Raw genomic sequence first — 21,954 nt, forward strand, 5'->3', positions numbered from 1 at the left:
CTTCACCGTAATTGCACCGTATTGGTTAAAGTTGTAAAAGATCAGTGCTCTCTGTCTCTTCTCTTTCACACACACACACACCCCTCCCTTACTTGATGATGCATTGAGTAACAGTTGGCAGCTTTGTTAGTTGTTTTGAAAGCTAGAAAAACCCTTTTTGTACCTTAGAGACTGAATGCTGTTTGGGAAATAAGTGTGCTATGTCATGTTACTGGCTGCTTCCTCACATGCTCTTTTGGAAAATCCCTATAGTCCTCATTCATTTCTTCCCACCAGTCCCTTCCCCCAGCTTCATGTTGCAGAAGATACCTCCAGTTTTTCTATTGTCATGCTACTTGAAGAACTTGTGGCTTTTCACATCCAAAGGCTGTTCCCAAAGGGCCATCTAGAAATTGTTCACCCTGACTCATGTGAAAATGAACTAAAGCTCTTCTGATCAAAAGAGTTTATAACTGTTTTTCTGAGAAAATAGTGTCTGACACTGTAATTTCCACTTGAAAACAGCTAACATCTGTGGAAAGTACATAACCAATGCCTGAGGAATTTCAGCGAACTTAAGTCCATGTCATGTTTGACTTTTCTCAGCTCTTCTATAGAAGAAAGAGGAGGGGAGGAAACCCACACAAACATCGGACCCAAAACCTGGCTAGTTTTGGTTTCTGCACACAGTGACCGTGTCAGAGAGGTTGCCTTCCTCCCATTCTGCTGTTTTTTCACTTTTCTGTGAACACTCCACACTTGCAGCGCATGTTCCCTTGTCACTGATTCACTGTGGTTGAGCCAACATCTTGAATGAAGTGACTGAGTGAAGAATTGACTCAGGAAGTTAACTCCGTGTTTGTACTGATCCCAATCATTTAGCGATGCCTCTGGCATTTTAGGTTCTCTTCTTAACGTCGTTGACTCTCTTTTTGATAACCTGAAGGCAAATACTTAGGGCAGGTGACAGATGACCAAACAGTTCACTGTGAGAGGGGAGGCTTGTTACGAGAGCTATGCTTGTGTACACATGTAGGAGATCACAACATTCGTTTCCATTTTGTAAATGATCCCAGTAGTCAAGACCAGGTGGTACATCGCGACAACAGCAAAACTAGTTTGTATAACATTAGTCTGCAACTTGTATGTTCCATTCTTGGAGTTCTCTCTGGGGGCTTTTGAGAGCTTTTGATGCCCTTTTATGTTCCATATTTTCCAAACCAAATCTCCTGGTATTACCAGAGTTATTATATAGGTGAATATAAGCTGTTTAGCTGTTCTTATGATGCATCTAAAAGCCAGACACCTCCCACTAGGAATTTGAAGCTATGAGTACTTTCCTGAATGGGCTAGGGAACTCTAAATCCACAGGAAAGCACGAGCACTTTTTTACTTATAAGTGATTTCAATACGTAAGAGTAATGGGATCCATTCTGTTTGGACAAACCATGATTGCTGTGAATACTAATTATTTTGCACATGTACGTTTTCTCTTTTTCATCAAAATAAGCTCAGAAAAGAGTATTGTAATTGTTTTCTGCCTTTACAGCCTTACCCAGTGATAGTTGTTTCTTCATAAGTTTTGACAGCTCAGCTTATGTCAGCCTCAAAGTAGGAAATGACTTGTTAAGAATAATAATAAAAAACAAAACTCATATGTTTTTTATGTTAACCAGTTCAGCTTTATTCATACTACATTTCCCATTTGGAGTGGAATGTAATTGGGCATCTACAAAGTCTTCCAAATTTCTCATTTTCTTGTTAGGGGATAACAGTATATGCAGTTGCCCTGTGGCTTTTTGCATCTTGGCAAGGAAGATTTGGTTTTCAAGCTATAGGGGTCCTATCCAGAAAACTTGATTTTCCAGTGTTTTTATGTTTTTTAATTTGAGAGCAGCTCAGGGTCCTCTGCAAACATGTCTGTGTTGACAGGTGACAACACAACAAACCATACATGTGCTCAGAGTTCTTGACCTGGTCTGCGGTGGCACCGGGAATGGTTTGGAAGCAGTCTCTTTTTCTCTTGAAAAATATCCCTTTGCTTTCTGGCTAACGCCAACTGGCAGAATACTATAACTGAACCAGTAATGTGTTTGTCTTGTGGCTAAACAGGGGAATTCATAGTTGAGGGTCATCTGGCAGTTTGCGCTCAGTTCAGGAATGCTCTTGATCTATATCCCGTCAACCTCTCTCACCCAAAAATAGAAAAACACTGGTTTTGAGAGAAGTTTTGAAGTGAGCACGTTTGGGTGCATGTTTCTATATGTTTACTTCTGTTTAGCATAAAAGGAACACAGATGCTGATTCTCTTTGAAAAATAGTAGTATCAATTCTTTAAAGAAGAAGCTGGATGCAAAAAGAGATTTTTCAAAATGTGCTGTTACACCTGGTTGTAATCCAGGTGACGTCCATGTCTCTATAGCAGTTCCCAACTTCTATAGACTGTGGGCTCTTGAAAACTTTCACTTCAGATTCCCTATCAATGTTCCTTGATAGTTTTTCAAGATGTTGAGACACAAGCAGGTTCAAGACATCCCTTGTACTGTCTCTTCAGATTTATATGGAAAAGGTATTACAGGCTTTTAAACAAGCAAACAGTTTGGAATGCGGATTCTGTGCAAAGATAGTTCCCAAACACTTGGTCTCCCAAACACTAAGGCTTCTTTTAAGGGAAGTTGAGGTAAATTCAGTGTGTTGTTATTCAAAGTGGGTGAAGAAAGTGTGATGTTTTATCTTGGTGACTTCACTGATTCTATGATTTGAATTTGGTGCCATTCTTCTTCCTAACATAACTTTTTGTATTCCATCTGACAATGGCAGCTGTTTTGATGAAGTCACCGAATAACAAAGGGGTAGGTAGTGTTAGACGCTGGATGAATATATGGTACCTTTTCATGTGGAGGAAGGGAGAATTCTGAATTTCCTTACCTGTTCATTAGTACTTTAAATTCAGAACTTATGGAAAAGTTTTCCAGAGCAATATTTATTTTTACGCTAGACAGGGCTTTTTTTTTTTTTTTTTCCCATATGTATATGCATTCATACATCGTTTGATCGTCCTCAGTGACACTTTGTAGATGTCATAGTGATATCATGGGTAACACAGACTGGACTATTTCAGATGCAACTGAACTGGCGGAAGACTCCCCATCTGCACGTAACTCACCATAGCCAATAGAGCCTGGTTAGTCAAGAGGACCAGGTTAGGACTGGTAATTTCCCTTCTCTTTACATTTTGCAAGGATGTTGAGCTTCATGCACTGTTGGCCAAGCTATTTCTTTGGGGCCACATTGTTTTCTAAAGCTAAGGATAGTACGTGGTATTAAAAGAATCTTCCGACAGAGCTTTGGGAGGTACCTGCTGGAAATTTGCTGTTGCTGTTCATTTTGGAAGTGAAACACCACCCCTTTCCTCTGCAGGTAATGTACTTGGTCATTATGCAGACTATCATGATTTAGAGTTGATGAGATGTACAGTTGTAAAATACTCTAAGATTGGTATATAAATCTTTTTTTAAGACAGAACACCATCACTTGCAGTTTCTTATTTAATCCCAGGTTAAATTTGCTTCTAATAAATTGTACGTGCTCTGCTGCTATAGGTTGCATATTTTTCTTTTTTTTGTCTCTAGGTAAAGAGGATAATGATGACTACTAAAGGTATGAATACAGAATCACAGAATTTCTAGGTTGGAAGAGACCTCAAGTCCAACCTCTGACCTAACGCTAGCAGTCCCCACTAAACCATATCCCTAAGCTCTACATCTAAACGTCTTTTGAAGACTTCCAGGGATGGTGACTCCACCACTTCCCTGGGCAGCCTGTTCCAATGCCTCACAACCCTTTTGGTAAAGAAGTTCTTCCTAACATCCAACCTAAAACTCCCCTGGCACAACTTAAGCCCATTCCCCCTCGTCCTGTCACCAGGCACATGGGAGAACAGGCCAACCCCCACCTCGCTACAGCCTCCCTTGAGGTACCTATAGAGAGCGATATATACATTATAATATTATACTATATACATTATAATATTATAATATATACATTATAAGTGGTTGCTAGTACTTTTGCTGTATACTTCAGAATAATGTAGTTTGGTTGGTCATTAACTGCCATTTCAGCTTAAAATGAAGCGTACAGTTCAGAGTTTTCTGCATGTTTAAATTCTGCACATAGTAGTGACTAGCAACCACATTTGAAAGTTATTCACAATATTCTGAAATAGATAAACCCGGTGATGTTCATTGTAACCTAATATAGCCAAATTCAGCCAAAAAGTTTCTGGAAGATGTTTTTAGGCCAGAGTGACTCATAAGGAGAGGGGAACAAACATGAATTATTTCCCTCCTGTCTTTGCATACATTCATCATCTCTCTTTGCATCCTAGCCAAAGAAATAATTTCCTTATGCCAAGAAAATAAGTGTCCTTCAATAAAACTAAACCTCTTGTTGTCTTTCTCCATCTCACTGTGAGACTTCTTTGCTGTTCTTCATAACCGTTAACAATGTTTTGCTTTTATTACTTGCTCTAGTTATATCCAGGGTTTTCCCTGGCTTTCTGTCGGAGTGTTGGAATGATTGATGGAGGGAAAGGAAGGGAGAGGGCTGTGTGCTGTGTAAGGCTGCACCTGCTCTCCCTGCAGCAGGCCAGGCTTCGTTCTGAGTTGCATTTCTTTTAGCTCCCAAACTGTAGCAAGGCAAAATGTATGTCCACTTTGAGTTGTAGTCTGATGTTTTCTTGCGTGCTGTCATGATGTGAAGTGACAGCCATGGGGAGACTTGGGTTTTCTGTTTTAAGTCAACAAACACAGGCAACAGCCTTGTACACTTCCTTGTATTGCCTTGTTTCAGATACGAGGGATGACATCTGTTAAAGGAAGAGCAGTTTAGTCTCCATCCCCGTTCTGTCCTTAGAGCCTGTGCTGGAAGACATCATGAAACACTGAAGGACAATGAAAAAAGGAACCCAACCCACTAACAGCACAGTCTGTGGGTAGGCAGGAGGAGCTATTGGGTTAGTAGCACCATGCCCAAGCTAGTTAGCCTTTCTGAAAGGCATGGATTATTTTGTGTAGGACAGCACCATACAAATCAAGCTGTCCAGCTCTCAAAACCCTTGCTTCCTTTGGTGCTAACTCTGAAGCTCTGCAGCAGGCTCTGTGAAAGTTTGCTGGCTAAAAACTTAGTGTAAAAAGCTGGCAGGTAGGTATTAGTCCTCCCAAAGTTTTGAACCACAGCCATGTTGACCTTGAAATAAAATGCTGTGTTCCAGTACCGGCTACATCACTCACCTGCTGCTTGCCTTTCTCCACAGATTTTAAGAGCTCCGCGTTGATTAAGGGCTCAACAAGCCTTGGAAGGCTCCCCGCTGGCTAAAAGTTGTCTCGAGGCTGCTCTCTAGCGTCCAAAGGTGGCATCGCTGGTGGAGGAGATGGGAGCACTTCGGGTGAGGGTGGGAATTGGAAAATTCTCTTACGAGCAGCTAAAGAGCAATCCAGTTACAGGCCTAAGGCACAGAAAATGTGCGGATGGGTGGAGCAAGAAGGAAGCGTGTTGTATCTCTTTGAGGTGGTTTAGAGGAGGAAGTTGGAAGTTCTTGACGAGGATGTGACTGAGCGGTGAGGAATGGATACCATTCTTTATGGCAGCGTAGTTTGTTGTGTGACAATAATTTGCAATTTGCAATCTGCATCAGAGAGATGTGATATGACACATGGTATTCATACTCCTTTATGACCACCCTATAGTATAACTTGGCAAACATCAGAGCAATCAGTCATTAGTGTTTCATTACTATTTTCAGAGTTGGGTGCTCCTGCTGATCTGTGCTAAAAACAGATATCTCTTCATCACAACAAAATTGCCATTGGCATCAACATTCATGTTCTAAATGTAAAAACAGGCTTTTTTTTTTTTAATCCTATCCTACCCTGCAGTAATAGACTCCAGACTTCACATCTGAATTCACTAATCGAGACTGTGATCTTACGTTATCTTCACGAGTCAGAACATACTCTGTGGAGAGAGATTGAAGGAGACCAGGAGAGGCTGAACTCTGCAGTGGAAGATAGTAATGAATATTGAGAGGCAGACTCCCTGTAGCATGGATGATGAAGCACGTCTTCCAAAGCAACCTACCTAAGATAGAGCTGGTGCTTAAAATCTTTGCACACATTTTAAGCATGTTGAGAGTCATCTGTTATCCACAGGAATTTAGGCTGTCCTAAATTAAGTGTAATCCCGGAAAATTTATGTATGTACATTTTTTGATTCATGCAATTACTGTGTTGAAGGAGCTCATTACTGTCACATTCCTTTCTGTGTTTTGCTCTTTGCTGTTGCTTGTATTTCAGCATAAACAGAGGCTTTTTTTTCAGACAATGAGAAATATTTAGAGTATGTAAAGGCCTGATGGCAGGAGAGACAGACAGGACGTGTTTGGAAGGGACACTGCGGAGTAGTGGAGAGGCTGCATTTGTGTTAACTGTCTCAAGTGGCATAGCTGTGTTGGTGGTAGAAGAAATGAAGGGAGCTTTCTTCAGACAGCAGTGTCTGCAGTACTCAACTACACAGTGCTCCAAAGGGCAGGTTAGGTCCTTAAAGCTTTTGATATGAGTGTTGTATAAGGTTAGGCAGATTATTTCGGCTAAGATATAATAATGACAGGGAAGCCTTTGGAGGAGGAACCCTTCGTATAAATATTTAAATGTGTTGAGTACTTGTTCAAAGAAGCCAGTTTCTTGGTAGTGTTTTTAAAATATATATTAAATTATGGCACACACAGTGTATTTTGCAGAGTATACATCTGTTTATTTTAAGTGGTTCATACGGAGTGTGATCAGCTAGTTGGGTAAGTGAGAGGTTGGATGTTTGGCCTCAGAGGGTAGTAGGTAATGGATTTTACTCTACCTGGATGCTGGTAACAAGTGGAGTACCACAGAGACTTACATGTATCTTAGGACCTGTCCTTTTAATTTTTTTGTCAGGGACCTGGTTAGGTGAAAGAGTGGACTCTTGGCAAGGTTTAAGGGACACAAAATTGGGGCAACCACTTAATGGTCTCAAGGGAGGGCCAGAGGAAGCTAGGCAGGCTGGGTGACCAAGGTGGTCGGGGGCTGGAGCAATTGCCCTGGGAAGACAGACCTGGTATTGCTGAACAGCAAGGCTTACTGGGTGGTATTTTAAAAAGTGGCAACACAGTCTGTAACATGAAAGACAACGCAGAAAATTGCAGGTCACTACAGAACTTTGGAATGTTAAGAAATAATTGTAAAAGGCAAAACACAGCACAAGGAAAAAACAATGCAGGAATACTGAGATCGGGGTGAAGTTGCAAATTTGGGATTACGTTGTTTCTCCATCTTTATACAGTTAGTAATGATAATGTAGTAGCAACTGCAGCAAGTGTACTGTGTTATTCGAGTAATGAAGGGTGCAATAAGATAAGTTAATCAATTAATAGAGAAGCTAAAGAAATGCTTTTGTCACTTCACGCCATGTCATGCAGAGCTGTGGTGAAATGCACAGCCTGCTAGTAAAGATGAGTCACTGGCTGAGATTACAAGTGTCAAATGAGTGAGTGCTGGAACATTTGATAAACTGTATAACAAAGTGTCACAAGAGCCAGCTGTTCTGTCCATCCCTTTTGAGTGATTTTATTCCTTGCAATTTTGTCTCTGATTTTTTTTTTTTCTTTTTTTTTTTTTTTGAGATCTGGAGCTCAGTTCGGGATCAGGATACTAAAATGCACTGACACTGTCATTTGTATGATGTTAAATGGGATACATCTAACTTTTGACCAATAGATTAACAAGCTAGCCTGTGTTTTATGGCAGGAGAGTTCAAATATTTGCTCTTCAAAGTAAGAGTCAGGAGGGTGGGAAAGAAGTAATCGCAGCCTCTCAGAAGACGAAAGATTTTCTTATTTTCTTCATCTTCTTTTTTAAGCAACACATCTGAAAGAATGTTCTCTGGCGTCTTTCTTTTCCTGAAGGCCTTTAGAGCAGATCCCGTGACATTTACAAGAAAAGGAGTCCAATAATTGAGTCACATGTAAGAGAATGATAACTTTAATTAACATCTATATAGCATACTGTATGACCAAAGCATTTCTCAGATAATTGACAGAACTGGTGAAAGTTACAGTCCAAAACAGCATTACTGTGGAAGAAGGCAGATCAAGTGTACCGCCAGCCTTCGCTCCTAGAGAACTCAGGATGGTATTATTGTGCTTTACAGAGGGAAGAGAGAATTTTGTTTTTTAAGGTTGTTTTACACACTCTCCCTGTTTTAGATTAGAAAAGTGGAGAGTTGAGTCACCATGGCTTTGGCTTGTCAAAATAATCAGGACCAATAGGTGAAACGGAACTGAGCCCAAATCTCAACAAAAGAATATTTGTATTTGGAAACAAAATGTAAAATCCCAACCCCCTGCCCCCCTCCTCTTTCTTTTCCTTTCCCTACTCTTGTTTTTACTGTACTTGCTGGTCTGGGAGCTATTAAAATAGAACTAGAAAAGCTCTGTTCTGCTCCCAGACTAGCTGTGATACCATCCTGTTGGAATCTGTGTTTCTGAGATCTACCCCAGAGAGACTCAGTGAAAGTTGAGGTAAGCAAGTGAACTTCTCAGTACTTGACTTGCTACTTAAGCATTAATTTGGCACTGAAGAGGGGGAGTCATTAGGGGACCTATGCATTTGCCTTTTCCATTACTTTTCCTGAACAAATTTGATCTGTTTGAGACTTCTTACAACTGCCCTTACTTCATTTTTCTTGCATTTTATGCTAACGTATAATAACACAAAGCTGTCACCGACTGAACCTTCTGTTTAATCCCCTCCTTTTGATGTGACTGTAGGAGTCAAACAATGGGTAATACAATTCCAGGTTTACATGGATGAGACAAACCTGAGGAACTTCTGGGTTAGATAATTTCTGATGTGAAGCATGAAGTACAATTTTAATTTCTGTGAACTGAAACCAGATGCTGCCTCTGTTTAAATGGAGGTTATGGAGCAGCCCTCCAACAAGAGGAGAAATTGGATACCTGAACAGAACTATGAAAGCATCCAGTGGTGCAGGGTAGTGCTTCAAGTCCCAGGAACTTCTTCACTTCCTATGGTTGTTCTTTGACTGTGGTAGTCAGCGTTCAGTGAACTGCAGAGAGATTTAAGAGGAAAGCACGAGTAGGTATGTTTTTTTCCAGTTGTTTTGTGCAACAGAGGTTTCCTAGGAAAGGTCAGTCCTGTAAGAAAGAAGTAGACAAAACCCCTGATCCCATGGATGATGCAGATGCAGGGAGCACAATGGGAAAGTGTAAGAGAAATTGTATTACTCATTTTGGACTCTCAGGATAAAATTAAATGACATTAATTTTACCATTGCATCAGCTTATCAACCTATAATTGCATCTGATGAAATGTATGCTTTGAAGTTTGGGCTGGCCAGAGCTGTTATCTACAGGACTGGTCAGAGGGAAAGGGACCTGGAGTCTGCCAGGCTTTTAAGGGGAAGTTTAAATGTCTGTATGGCACACAAAACAAAGAAGAACTGTTTGGATAACGCATAGAAGGAAGAGGAAAGGTGGAACTGGCAACAGAGAAGCGAGAGGTTATGAAAGCAGGAGTAGGACTATATTTATTTCAGTGAGAGGGAATACAATCTACTTGTTAGGTAGCCAAATAACTGGTATATTTCACTGAGACTTTCCTGAATAGGAAATGACCTTTGTATACTTTGTTGAAAGGTGTTCTGTGAACTGGAAAAGGAGAATGAGTTGCCCATAAGGCGGTCCACTAGAATCCACATTAGAGTGATACAAAGACAGCAGTGTGTGACCAAGAATTAATTTTCCCATTACTTCTCTTAAGAGACTACTCCATCAAATGATTCATTTCTTATTTTTAATTTTGAAGAGGGAAAAACAGCATGTGTTTCATGGAGTATTTTTCAAAATAGTATTTCGTCCAAAAAAAAAAAAAAAAAAGGGAAAAAAATGGCATATTTGTTTTGTGTATCCAGCTTTCTGTCATTCGCAACTCCTTGACTATCAGGTGTGGTCAGTGTTTTGGGACATTCCGATCCATCTCCATGGCCTTTTCAACATCTTTCCATCATCCAAATTGTAGCTGTTGTGTTTATCTGTTCTTAGTGTTCCTATAGAACAACCCGCTTTCAGGGTCCGAATCTTCCCAAAGATCCTCGAGTTAATTGAGTCTGGAGATTTTGGTAGGGGTCTGCCTGTTTGCTTACATCTCAGTATTCCCACATTGGAATTAATAAATCAGGAAAAGGTTTTCTTCTGGCATTGGTGGGGAGGGCAAATGACAGGGGACCAGAGAAGGAGATTGCCATTTAGTTTAATAGATTTCATCTCTTTAGGGATATTTTCCCATATTTAGAGACTAAATTCTTCCTTATCCAATTGTAACCTTTTTCTTTTGCTCCACCCTTTCCTTTCCACCCTTTCAATTGTGAGCAGGACACATTTTGTGCTTAGTTGGCTCATTGTGGAGTGAAGCAGATTTTAGTGCAATTAACTAATGGAATTTCTTTTTCATTTACAATTAGGCAGTTGGTGAGAGGGTGGAGCCCCTGGAAGGAGATATGTTGCCTTTTTGTTTTCATTGAGCATTGTGCCCATTGGTTCACCAGACATGTACAAAGAGGAAAATCTAAAACTCTAAACCTGACAAAAACAAATGTGAAAAAATGGCATTTAGTTTTGAAAACACAAATCTTTTACTGCATAAATACGTATTTTGCCTATTTATAATCTTGTTTTAAATGCAACTAGGACTTATTTTATGTGAAAGGAAACCACATCTAGCCCAAATAAATCTTGAGCAAAATCTAAAATCTTGAGATTGCAGAACTGTTGAGTTCAGCATAGCAAGCAGTCTTCTGAGTGCTGGGAATTTTAATTTTGTATGTGAAGTCCAGATTTCTTGGATAAAACAGTGAAAATACCTCTTGGATCAGTTTGCAGTTAATAGAGGTTTTGATATGCCTGGTTTTACTTGCATGAAATTGAAGTGATCAGACATGAATCTGCTATCCTGTGAGGTGGAAGGACGTTGGAACAAAACCCAGAAGCTTATTGTGGGGGGAGCCTGATAATCTTTTTATTTTTTTAATGCTAATTCTCCTTTTCCAGTGGGAGTGAATGATGTCATCCTGTCTCCTCCCACTGTGTAAACTACGCTTGTGTCAAAGTGTTGCTGCCTCTTGTCACAGAGAGAACAGTTCCCTTAAATGCAGCTGCAGCACTTTTGTGTGATACCTGTCAGAGCCATTCACAGGGCGAGCTTGGGTTTCTAACCATGATGGCAAGATTGGTCTTTCTCCTTTTCTGTGGATATATTGCAGTAAACCTGGGAAATGCTCAGAAATTGCCAAGAGGCAAGTAGCTATGACAACTTTCTGGGGTTTTGTTTGTTTTTCTTCTGTTGTGGGGTTTTTTCTTGGTTTGTTTTTCATGCTTGTTTTTTGCCACGGAAATTTGCTTTCAACATGATAGGCAAGATAAAGATGATCGAAAAGATAAAAGAAGATCAGCCAACAGGGCAAGGTCCAGGTACCAGAGAATAACTTTAAAGCTCTTGAATTAAAGAATCACAAATGTTTCCACTGTGTCTTGTGACTCCAGTGAGAAGTACTGTGAAACAACATAACTCTATGTAATGATTTTATCATGATTTGGACAGTGCTGTGCAGGTCTGTGGTGCAGGATCTTGAAGAAAATGTGACTTAAAAAAGCACTCTCTGTTGCTGGCAGATGATTTCAGTTCTGTCTTGAAATAACTTCTATGCTTTCCATTTATATCCATCGTTAGCATTTGAATAGGAATTGTCTTTTATAGGTCAGGTTGCATGCATTTTGAGGGAGAAAAGTATGGTTTATTAAAAGCAATTACTTTTTAACCTGTTCTTTCCACAAGAAGAGAATCCCCCCAGACCTGTGTGAATATTGAACTATTCATTTCTCCTGGAGTTTGGAAATAGTTCTTTAGCATTGATAGGGATCTTTTATCTTCCTTGTTAATGTGCCATTGGCATTTTAGGAGTATTTTATTGCTGCAGGAAGAACACTCCTAGCATGAAATGAAAATATTATTTCTGTATCTAGATTGTAAACCACTTTGCAGTACCTTGGCATTAAAACAGCACTTTCACAACTGTTTCTGTACTGCACGTATTGCTCTTGCTTTGTAGAAGTGCTTGCTTGAGTCCAGTGTGCTTTGTAATGGATTTCACATCTGCAATCTGCTGCAACCAGTAACGCTTAGAAAGGAAGCTGTGATGTAGTTTCTTGTGACAATGTGGATAAAGAAATCAGGACTTCGAGGGCTTCCTATGAGTTTCATAGGTGGGGAACCTAAAAATATTTTGGGGAGGAGAGGTGATTTTCATGCTCCACCTCTTTGCTCCCCCACCCCCACCCTGAAGCTTCTTTAATAGATTTTTTTCCTGATGTTCTTTTGAAAGTGTCTTCCTATTTATTTATTTTAAGCTCATCTTCTGAAGTCAATGTGGAATTTTCTGCATGCTGCTAATGTAGTTTGTGAGCAATTGCTGCACAGTTGTTGTTCAAGTTGAATAGACCACAAGACAGTTTTATCAAAAAAGCCATCTATAAGTAAACTATTCTAGCAGTTTTCATAGCAGAGGATTATACTGAACAGAGAAAAACCTTGTGTGTGTGGCCTTTTTTAAAGGAAAAATCTTCTCTAGTACTGCTCTTTTTAAATGATTTATCTCAACTTTCTGCTCACTACCAGAGAGGGATGGCTGTACCTTTATTATGAGTGTGAAGTTCAAAGCTACTGATCTACTGTAGTCAGTGGGAGATGAACTCTGGGATGCTTTTTCTCCTGTCCTAAAATCTCATTGCAGAAGTGAAGTTGCCAAAAGCATAAAGCTGCAGGGGAAAACTTGATTTCCTGTCAATTAAACTATATTTTTAAGATTCTCCCATTGCATTGTTGAAACATCAGTCTGATTCAATTCTTTGCAGCTGCCTCTCAGGTTGTTATTTACATTGGACTGCACTAAAAGAAAAAAGCTATATTAGTACCTACCCGTTGTCTGTCTGGAAACATTCAAAGAACAGTCTTTTAGTACAGCATTCTCCTGTTTGACAGGGAGCACAGAATGTTTTTCTAAACAAATAATATATTTTGACCTTTAGGTGCTTTTAAAATGAGTGATAGTATTCTGTTAAGAGGACTAGTCTGCCCTGCTAAGCAAGCTTAAATTACACTGAGCTCTTCTACTCTCTTCAAGTCACAAACTGCTGAGCTAAGGCTCCAGATTCCCTGCTGCTCTATCTATAGAGACCAGTGGAATCAGTTTCATAACTTGAGGGAGAATGATCTAGCCAAATTTGCTTTCTAGTGATGAACGTGTTCATGTGAACAGGTTCTCAATGTAAGCCTTTTCTCCTTATTACTTTGGAATCCTTGTGCTCAGGTCTTCTCTCCAGGAGCTGAAACACCCTGATCTCTGGTCTCATGGACTGAGATTTCCTTGCAGTGATACAAGGTGGAAGGAACATCTTGCTTCATGCAGCTGCAAAGGAACAGGACCAGTAAACCATTCAGATACCAGTGACTTCCGGATCTACTGGACAGATTGTGTGCAAATACACTCTTCAGGAGGCTGGAACACACATGGCTCGCTTTACCAGTGTATATATTTTTGGCTTTCCCCTCCACAAGTGTGTGACTAGAATGGTAGAGAAAGTGTAGTTGTTCTCAAATGTTCTTTATCAATGAATTTTTTCGTTAACTATTCTGACTTAAAAAAAAAAGTTAAGGCAGTGTTGTAGGCATAGTATGGGAACACTATATACCTTAGTCAGAATCAGGGAAGTATCAGTTTCATTTTCTCATGGAAACTTTATGCCGTTCCTATGTATATCCTTCATTGCAATAGGTTTGCCAATATAGAAGAAAAGCCTCTACTTATATCTGGTCCTATTACAGTGCCTGTGTACAGGTGAACACCATTTTTTACATTTTACAGATGTAAGTGAAGTCAATTTAATTGCAAAGGGAAGTTTAGTGGTTATTTCATTTTGCTGTGAAGGGGTCTTCTTTTATCAAGTATTGGAGCCACTGTCCCTTCAGCGATGTCCAGCTTCTAGAGTTTTGTGTTTCGTCAGAAAGAAGAGGGACTCAGGCATTTTGACTTGATGTTCTGTCTTCCATTATGCCAGTATGCCATGCCATCCAACGTATAAAGCTTCAGTTAAACACTGTCATACAAGAAATATTTTAATGATGGAAATGCTTCATAGGAGGAAAAAGTGGTGGTGCATAGGTGTAGGAGTTACAATTTGTCATACTTCCTCTAATCTTTATGATTCCATTGAACAGAAATGTTCCATCCTTGATGAAGGCATGGTATTTCTAGACAGGAATTGAGTACAGAGAAAAAGTCTTGTCTTTAGAGGATGAATTAGTAAGCAGAGCATCCTGAATCTGAGAGCAAGATGAAAAAGCAAAGTCACAGAATCACAAAGGAACAAGTTACAGTACATAATTCACAAGACTGTACTGCTTTGTAAACTGTTTCACTGGCATCTTTCCAGCTGGACCTTATACAGATGCTGTTGAAGGCAACAGTTGTGGACCAAGTTCTCAGTGTTTGGTAAAACAACATTTCATCATTTTGATTTTGCCAGTTGACTTTCCAGTTACAACATAGATGTGCACAGAAATGCACTTTTTCACAATAATCTCTCTTTCAGATAGGTTTTGTATATCTTCATGTACTGTTTTCCGTTGTTAAAGCTGAAAAGAATTTGAGGCCATTTCCTTATTATAAACTTCAAACTTTATACATTTTCAAAAAAGAAGAGTGATTTTTGTTTTGTTTTGTTTTGTTTTGTATTTATTTTATTGCCATGTTTCTGGCCTCTGTGGTTTACCAACTGTTTGCATTAGTCACTAGGTAGACTGGAATTCAGGCCATCCTTGTTGGACTTTCCAGGAGTCAGGTCTGTCCTGTTCTGCTTTCCAGGAAACACTCAGGAAACCTGAATTCACCTTCCTCCTTGTTGCTGCCTTCTCAGGAGAAAAAGAATACAGACTTGATGTTCCTTGTGGGACTGTGAAAAAGCCTGACTTACAGACTGATATAGGGAAAACCAGATCCAAAACTGTCTTGTTTCTGCAGTTGTCAGCTGTGGGGATAAGTGAGGAAAAATAATAGTGTCACTCTATCTAACTTTTTTGTTTGGTAAGTATACAGGAATGTTAGCTGGTGGTTATCTGCAATATTTTCTAAGGTTTGCTTTTATGGTAATTAAAACTGACATCCGCTTGAGAGTGAACACTGTATTTACAGTGTCCTTCTGAACTTACCATTGACATTTGTGAAAGGAATGGGGAAATTTTATTCATTGCTAAATTTGTTGGCTGTGCTACGTTATGTAATACTTCTTCCTAACCAGAGGTTAAATGAGGCATGTGTTTTCACTTACTGGTGTCAAGCAGTTAAAACAATGTTGAGTTATTAAAATGTATCCTAGTCACTATACTGAAACAGCCAAGTTAATCATTATGCTTTTTTGTCCCCTGGTCCCCAGCTTAACAGCACCCCTCTGGTAGCTGTAGGCTAGAAAAACAGAGATTGTAACACAGAAAAACATCTCCTGAAATTTGCTTGTTTGAGCAGATAATGAAGCTGTTGTATCAACATATCTCAAAAGGAGTGAAATGACATGTGGTTTGTGTGTTTCTTTGTCCATAGTTTACAAAACATCTTTTGGGGGACTATTTTTCAAAATATACAGTCCTTTAACCTTTAAAAAACATATTTATTAACGAGAACCAGAACTATTGAACATTTTTTTAATGTCTGTAAAGATAAATCCAAAATATTGTGATCTTTAGGTGCTTTTAAAATGAGTGGTAGTATTCTATTAAGAGCTCTAGTCTGCCCTGCTAAGCAAGCTTAAATTGCACTGAGCTCTTTTGCTTTCTTCGAGTCACAAACTGCTGAGCTAAGGCTCCAGAGTCCCTGCTGCTCTATCTATAGAGACCAGTGGAATCAATTTCATACCCTGAGGGGGAATGATCTAGCCAGATTTGCTTTCTAGTGATGAACGTGCTCATGTGAGCAGGTTTGTGTGAAATACTTCTCCTACATTGAATGGCTCATCGTGACAGTGAAGTCCTATGAGAAGTCCCAAAGGGATTCTTTATGTGGTATAACTGAGTGGTTAGGGATTTCAGTCAGTAAATATATCATGGCAAATTTGGCTCCTCCTTTGCTGAAAATGAAAACAACCCATAAGAATCCTGGCATTTTAGCAGACCATTTAATCAGTTACCTTATCAGACAGACCAGTTGTGTCCCAGGATCGCATGACAATATATCAAAACCTTGTACTGAGTGGCAGGCGTCCAAGTTCAAAGATAATCTGTAATTCCAGATTTCCATTTCTATACTGGAGCAAGCAGTGGTGTGACAGTGATGCATGCGGGTGGATTCTGCCAGGATTAAATTCCAGAACATGTGAATGTCTCTAAAATGATCTCAGGGCTGGGTAATCTGTCTAATCCTCCACCTCTTCACTTGAATTTTCGCATTCCCAAGTATCTCTTTCTAAATATTAATTTTCAGTGTATTTTTTACATACTAATCGGTATCATCTAGCCATTCCAGCAAGTCAAGCTACCTAACTCACTTGAGGGAGGGCTGTAAGTGAAATCCTACTGCTGCTGTTTGGCCAGAGCTCCTGTCTGTGGAGGCAGCAGGGGTGTTTGTCAGGCTGCATGCCCGGTGGTGCTGTGAATGGTCAGTGGGTCTGCTGCTTCTCTGGAGGGTCTGGGCTTCCCAGGTGTGTGCTGCACATTGCATGTGCAACCAGAAGGCTGGCTGCTCCAGGGGCAGAAAACAGCTAGCAGTAACCTGCTGAAGTCGGAACTGTTCATGCAGCTCCTAGTGGATTTCTTATCCTTGGGGAAATTCAAGTGCAGACTTGACTGGTGGTGAGCTGAACACGTCTGTGGGTGCGGAATGCTCTCAGCAGCTGCTTTCTGCAGGAGGTGGCCGGGGACTCGCTCGCTGGCATGGGCTGAGCAGCTGTGTCACGTTAAGATGCATGTGCAGAGGGACAGGTACGGATGTTGTGGAAAGGCAGCAGCCTGAAGTGGGTTGCCATTAGGAAAAGAGTACAGTCTGTAGTGAAAGGCCTTCGTTCAAATGCTCTTGGTTTGAACCTAGGTTTTCTGCAATATAGGCCCACATGTACGTTATGTGACATTGCTTTATGAAATTGTTATTTGTCTTACTTTGCTTTGAGGATCATGTTCTTAAAAATGACTACTGGCATGAATCACACCTTTGTGTAGGAAGGGATGGGGCCAACTTGCCTGGCACTGCTCTCCCTCAAAAGGTACTGATTGTTTGTCTTCACAGCTTGGCCAAATCAACCCTTGGCCTCCCCACTCAAGCAAGCCAGCATGAGATGTGTCAAGGTGAAGAAAAAGCAGGCCAAGTTTTGAACCATCAAGTGAATTTCAGCCATTGATGAAGTAGTAATTGCATTTTGGCCACCAGAAGTAAAGGTTTTTGCACTCATTGCCTAACCAAAGGCATGTAATCAAAACTTGCTTAGAATAATGAATAAAACATGGATAATACTTGGGCAGTAGCTATTGCAGATGCTAGCTATGCTAAAGGCAGGGAGGTAAGGCATGCATTTTTATTGGAGCGAGCTAGTCTGCCAACCCAGAGGGGAGCATTGGCTGCAGGGGGCTGCTGCACAGAGCTTGGCAGAGAAAATTTAACCTCTGTTTTGTAAATTGCTTCAGAGTTGCTGCTGAAATCCTTCACTGTAATGATTGAATGTTATCCAGATCATTTTCTGGAAGAAAAATAAATGGGGCAAGTGAATCAATTGTTTTTTCTTGACCTTGAACAAATGTGTCAAGGCAGCAGGGTACCACATGACGAAATCTGCTTGAATGAAACCCAACATAAAGAAATATCTACATGTACAGGTGGGATTTATTTATTTATTTGTGTTGTGCTAACACTATAATTTTCCTGACCCTACCTAATAAGGGATTGTAATTCAGTGCTATCATTCAAGCTGGGGAGTCAATGGCAAAATGGATTCTCAAAGTGGGAAGGAAATTGTAGAGTTATTTCTGCATTTTTGTTTTGCAGAAAGGTTTTGCATTATTCTTCAGATCTGCTTAGGAAAAGCATAACTCAGTAAAGCAGTAAGAGTTTGTGATAGTTTTTTTTCCTATCAGCAGCAGTTGTGACATTGGTTTATGAATCTATAAATGGCTGCAGAGTGCTTGATATGAGTTTACATAATTAATACTTTGGAAACCCAGCCAATTTTAGAGGACTGGCAGCGTGTGTGGGATAACATCAGTTTTGAACTTACATAGGGAAAATCTTTTTTCCTTTTGTCAGCTCCTTGCCTCTGCTTTTTATTTATTATTCACGTTAATTTTTCTTTCTATGATGTAAAAGTCTGGAAACATTTTAGAACACACAAAGTTGTGCTTGGTTCAAAAACACAAATACGTAAAACTGAAATGTCCCAGGAGGTTGTTTTCTGACTTTGAAACGATTCCCTCATTACCACAGTTCAAGCCTATACATGAGCAAGAAAAATGCAGCCAAAAAAATGCAAGACTTCAGGCCTTATCACTTATCAGTTCTCTTTTTCAATCTCACTGTGTCTGCACAACATGCACAAGCATATGCTGAAAATAAAGGATTGGGTGCAATGGTCTGAAAGACAGTGGGAATTTGAGCTGTGGGATGCCACTGATAGGAAGAAAACCATATTGTCTGACCTGGATGTTTTGGCCGGGTTCCATTACTGCTGGCTCACACGAACACTGAGGTGGGTGGATTAAGTGGCACTGCACAGTTCTTTATTTATAGCACAGTGTATGCTTGTGCATGTTGTGGGGTTAGAGAAATGGCTTCATGCAGGTTTGGGAACCAGCAATTCCTTTAGGCTGTCTTTGGTAAATAGGAGGATATCGCACGTTCTGCTGGAATCAGTAGGTCTCCTTCCTTGGTCATAAAGCTTATTAACAGGCACTTGCTGTTGTGAACTTGGCCATGAAATAGCTCCTCACTGGTAGCATTCTGTATTGTTAGCTTCAACAAAGTTACAAACACAAATTTTGCTTCTCTTCAGCATTTCTTCCTGCTTGTTCTTTGAATTCTGGGGAAAGTAAAATCTGGCAACTCTATTAAAAATGTCTTCCTGCTTACACCGGTTACTCAGTTCTCCTTAGTAGGTGTAGTAGGTGATGAATTTACTGTGACTCATTTGGTAGTGGTAGTAACAATACAGCTTTTAATGTCTCTGTATCAACTCTTTACATTAAACATCATAAATAAGATTATTATTATTATTATTATTTTTAGGATTGAAACGTCAGTTATGCAAACTTTTTCACACTAAATAACTTGTTTTAAATTTTGGACAGGTTTTGTGTTTTTTTTTGTCTCCAGTGGAAGATTCTTACTTACACCACACCTGCACACAAGTAAGCAAGATGTGAAGTTGTGAGGGTAATTTCACGCAAACTATCACACACACAGCGGTGTGCATGCACATGCACGTGTACGTACACATCCCCACACAATTGTTCACTTTTGGTAAATATATGGCATTAAAAATTATTTGTTTTCATCTTCTAGGCTTTTCCCAATCCTCCTTTACTCCCTAGTTCTAGTTGCATGGTCAAATAGTTGGTAAAAGCATTAGGATATTGTTAATGTACAATCATGAGTTCTTAGAAAGCAAAGTTTCTAAATAACGTATTGGATGTTTATTGTGCTCCCTTTCCAGAAATTTGCAAGGAATGTCAAATGCTACTACTATAGTTGAAGGGGATATAATGTCACTCATAGTATTACGGCTGTGGAAGAATTATAGATTCTCAAGCAACCTACTTCAAAGGAAGTAGATAGATCTGTTAGTTGTACCCTACTTCAGTGTAGAAATCTCAGGCACTGTGAATGTTTTTTTTTTTTTTTTTTTCCCCTTTGATCTGGCTTTTCTGTGTTTGTTGTTGTCATTTTTAATTATTCTTTGTATTTTTTGAATTTGCGTTTGTAGTGTTTAAAAAAATTGTGAGCTGTCAAACAGAAGTGGCCTGGGAAAGATCATCTCATACTTTAAACTCACATGCTGTGAAGTCATGAAGCAATATGTATGTACTTCATATACTCTTAAATCAGAGAACATTCCTCAGGAATTAATGTAATCTACTGCACACTGGGTTACAAGACCAGTGATGAAAGAAACATAAATTCCTACATACCATAAATTTGCCACAAACAATTGGATACATTCCTGAGTGAAGTACAAGCAAAAATGCACAGTCAGTCATGCACTAATTGCCTAGCTGATGGATCTGGGCATATGCATGCATGCCCTTATCCTGCCCCAAAATTAGCATAAACCTTCTTTTTGTGCAGCTCTTAGTGTTTTCTTCAATGCCATTTTTTATTCTTTCAATAAAACATCAGATGGAGAATTAATTAAAAAAAAAAAAGTGAAAAAATAAGTAAATATGGACATATAAAGATGGGTTAGTAGTAGGGAGTATTCCTCGCTGCTTTCGTTGCTCTCTTACATAAAAGGCAGTGTGGTGACAAAGGAGCTGGTGATGAAAGAGGTTTAGGATTTGGAAATACAGTCAAAGAAGGTCAATTCCATATTGTTTAACATATCCTCTGTAGGAAGGAAAATTGGTGAGAGAATAGGTGAAACAGTTTCTTAGTAGCAAAAATAAGGAAAAAAAAATAGTGTTTTGGATTGGTCATTGTATTTCACCCTTAGTCATGCACATAGTTGGGTTTGGTTTTATTTTTTTTGGTCATAAACTTATTATAAATGTATTTGTTTCCATTTTTGCCTCTAATCCATGGATGTAGAACCATTTAACATTACTTCATATTTTGGTTTTCTTAAGCCTAGTTAACAATGCCTTTGCTTCACAAGGTGTTCACGGTGCTAAATAAGGTATTTCTGCCAAGTTTTGGAATTTGATATCGCTTCCTAAGATAGTTAAATATTTTTCTCAATAGTGATTTCTATCTCCAGACACAAGGACTTAGTGGAAATCTGTTTCTTCTTTCTGTTGGCATTTACTTGAATTCTTTAAAAGCTTTCCTGTGATATCTGCAAACTCAGGCTGCGTGTCAATATATGTCAAAAGGGGTCACCTGTGATTTTTCTTAATATGTTGCCTGATTTTTAAGTAAGAAGCCAGGTCATCGGTCCTAAGATTCATCTCATCCAGTGGTGCAAGATGAGATACATTTTCCAGCTGGAAAAAACTGTATGCAGTTGGAATCGGTCCTTATAGGACTCAGCTGTATCCAGCTAGTGTCTATGACATGTGTGAGAATGTTCAGTTTGGAGACCAAGAGCAGACGTGAAACCACTTCATTATGACTGCTCTGCTGGAAATACTGAGCAAATTTATTTTATTTTATTGGTTGTTTGTTTGTGTCTATAACTTTCTAAATTGAAAGGGAATAAACAGGTAAAAGCTTTGCTGATAGACTGGAAAGCATGGACAAGACCAAATTACAGCTCTTACAGTATAATAGCATTTCATATTTGGTTACTGGTTTTGGTAACTGATAAAGTTTGAATCTTCTTTCTGAGTTTAGCATGTGACGTACAGCAACACCGGAAATTTTGATGTGTGCTTCGTATATTTAATTGCTTTATCAGCTGCCTGCCTCTGAAAAGTAGGGAACTTGCTCCAAAGTTAAAACACAGAGTAGTGCAAATGTCATTGCCAAGTGCATATCCAAAGCTGTTAATACTTGTACTATTTGAAGTCCTGTGTATCTTGGATGTTGGAGAAGATTTTGAGCAGAGAATTCAGATACTTCGATCATGTGATGGCTGCAATATTGGAAGTAAAAAGCCATCATGACTTCAGAGAACGTAGGATACCTTTT

General features: G+C 39.4%; 1 protein-coding gene across 30 annotated transcripts in view; it reads left to right on the top strand.

Annotated features, from left to right (window-relative positions):
- The window catches only part of ABI3BP (ABI family member 3 binding protein), a 204,218-nt gene that overhangs the window by 43,872 nt on the left and 138,392 nt on the right, over positions 1 to 21,954 (top strand). For 29 of the 30 annotated variants that reach the window (XM_084521907.1, XM_084521912.1, XM_084521935.1 and 26 more), the window contains exon 1: positions 11,207 to 11,379. The exons of the other annotated variant lie outside the window; for it this stretch is intronic. In XM_084521907.1, coding sequence (XP_084378033.1) covers positions 11,301 to 11,379 — 79 coding nt within the window. In that variant the 5' untranslated portion in view covers positions 11,207 to 11,300. Of the gene's footprint in view, positions 1 to 11,206; positions 11,380 to 21,954 lie in introns of those variants that run through there. 30 annotated transcript variants of the gene reach the window in all.

Source organism: Aythya ferina, assembly GCF_964211825.1.
Source record: "Aythya ferina genome assembly, chromosome: 1".
Lineage (NCBI taxonomy): Eukaryota > Metazoa > Chordata > Aves > Anseriformes > Anatidae > Aythya > Aythya ferina.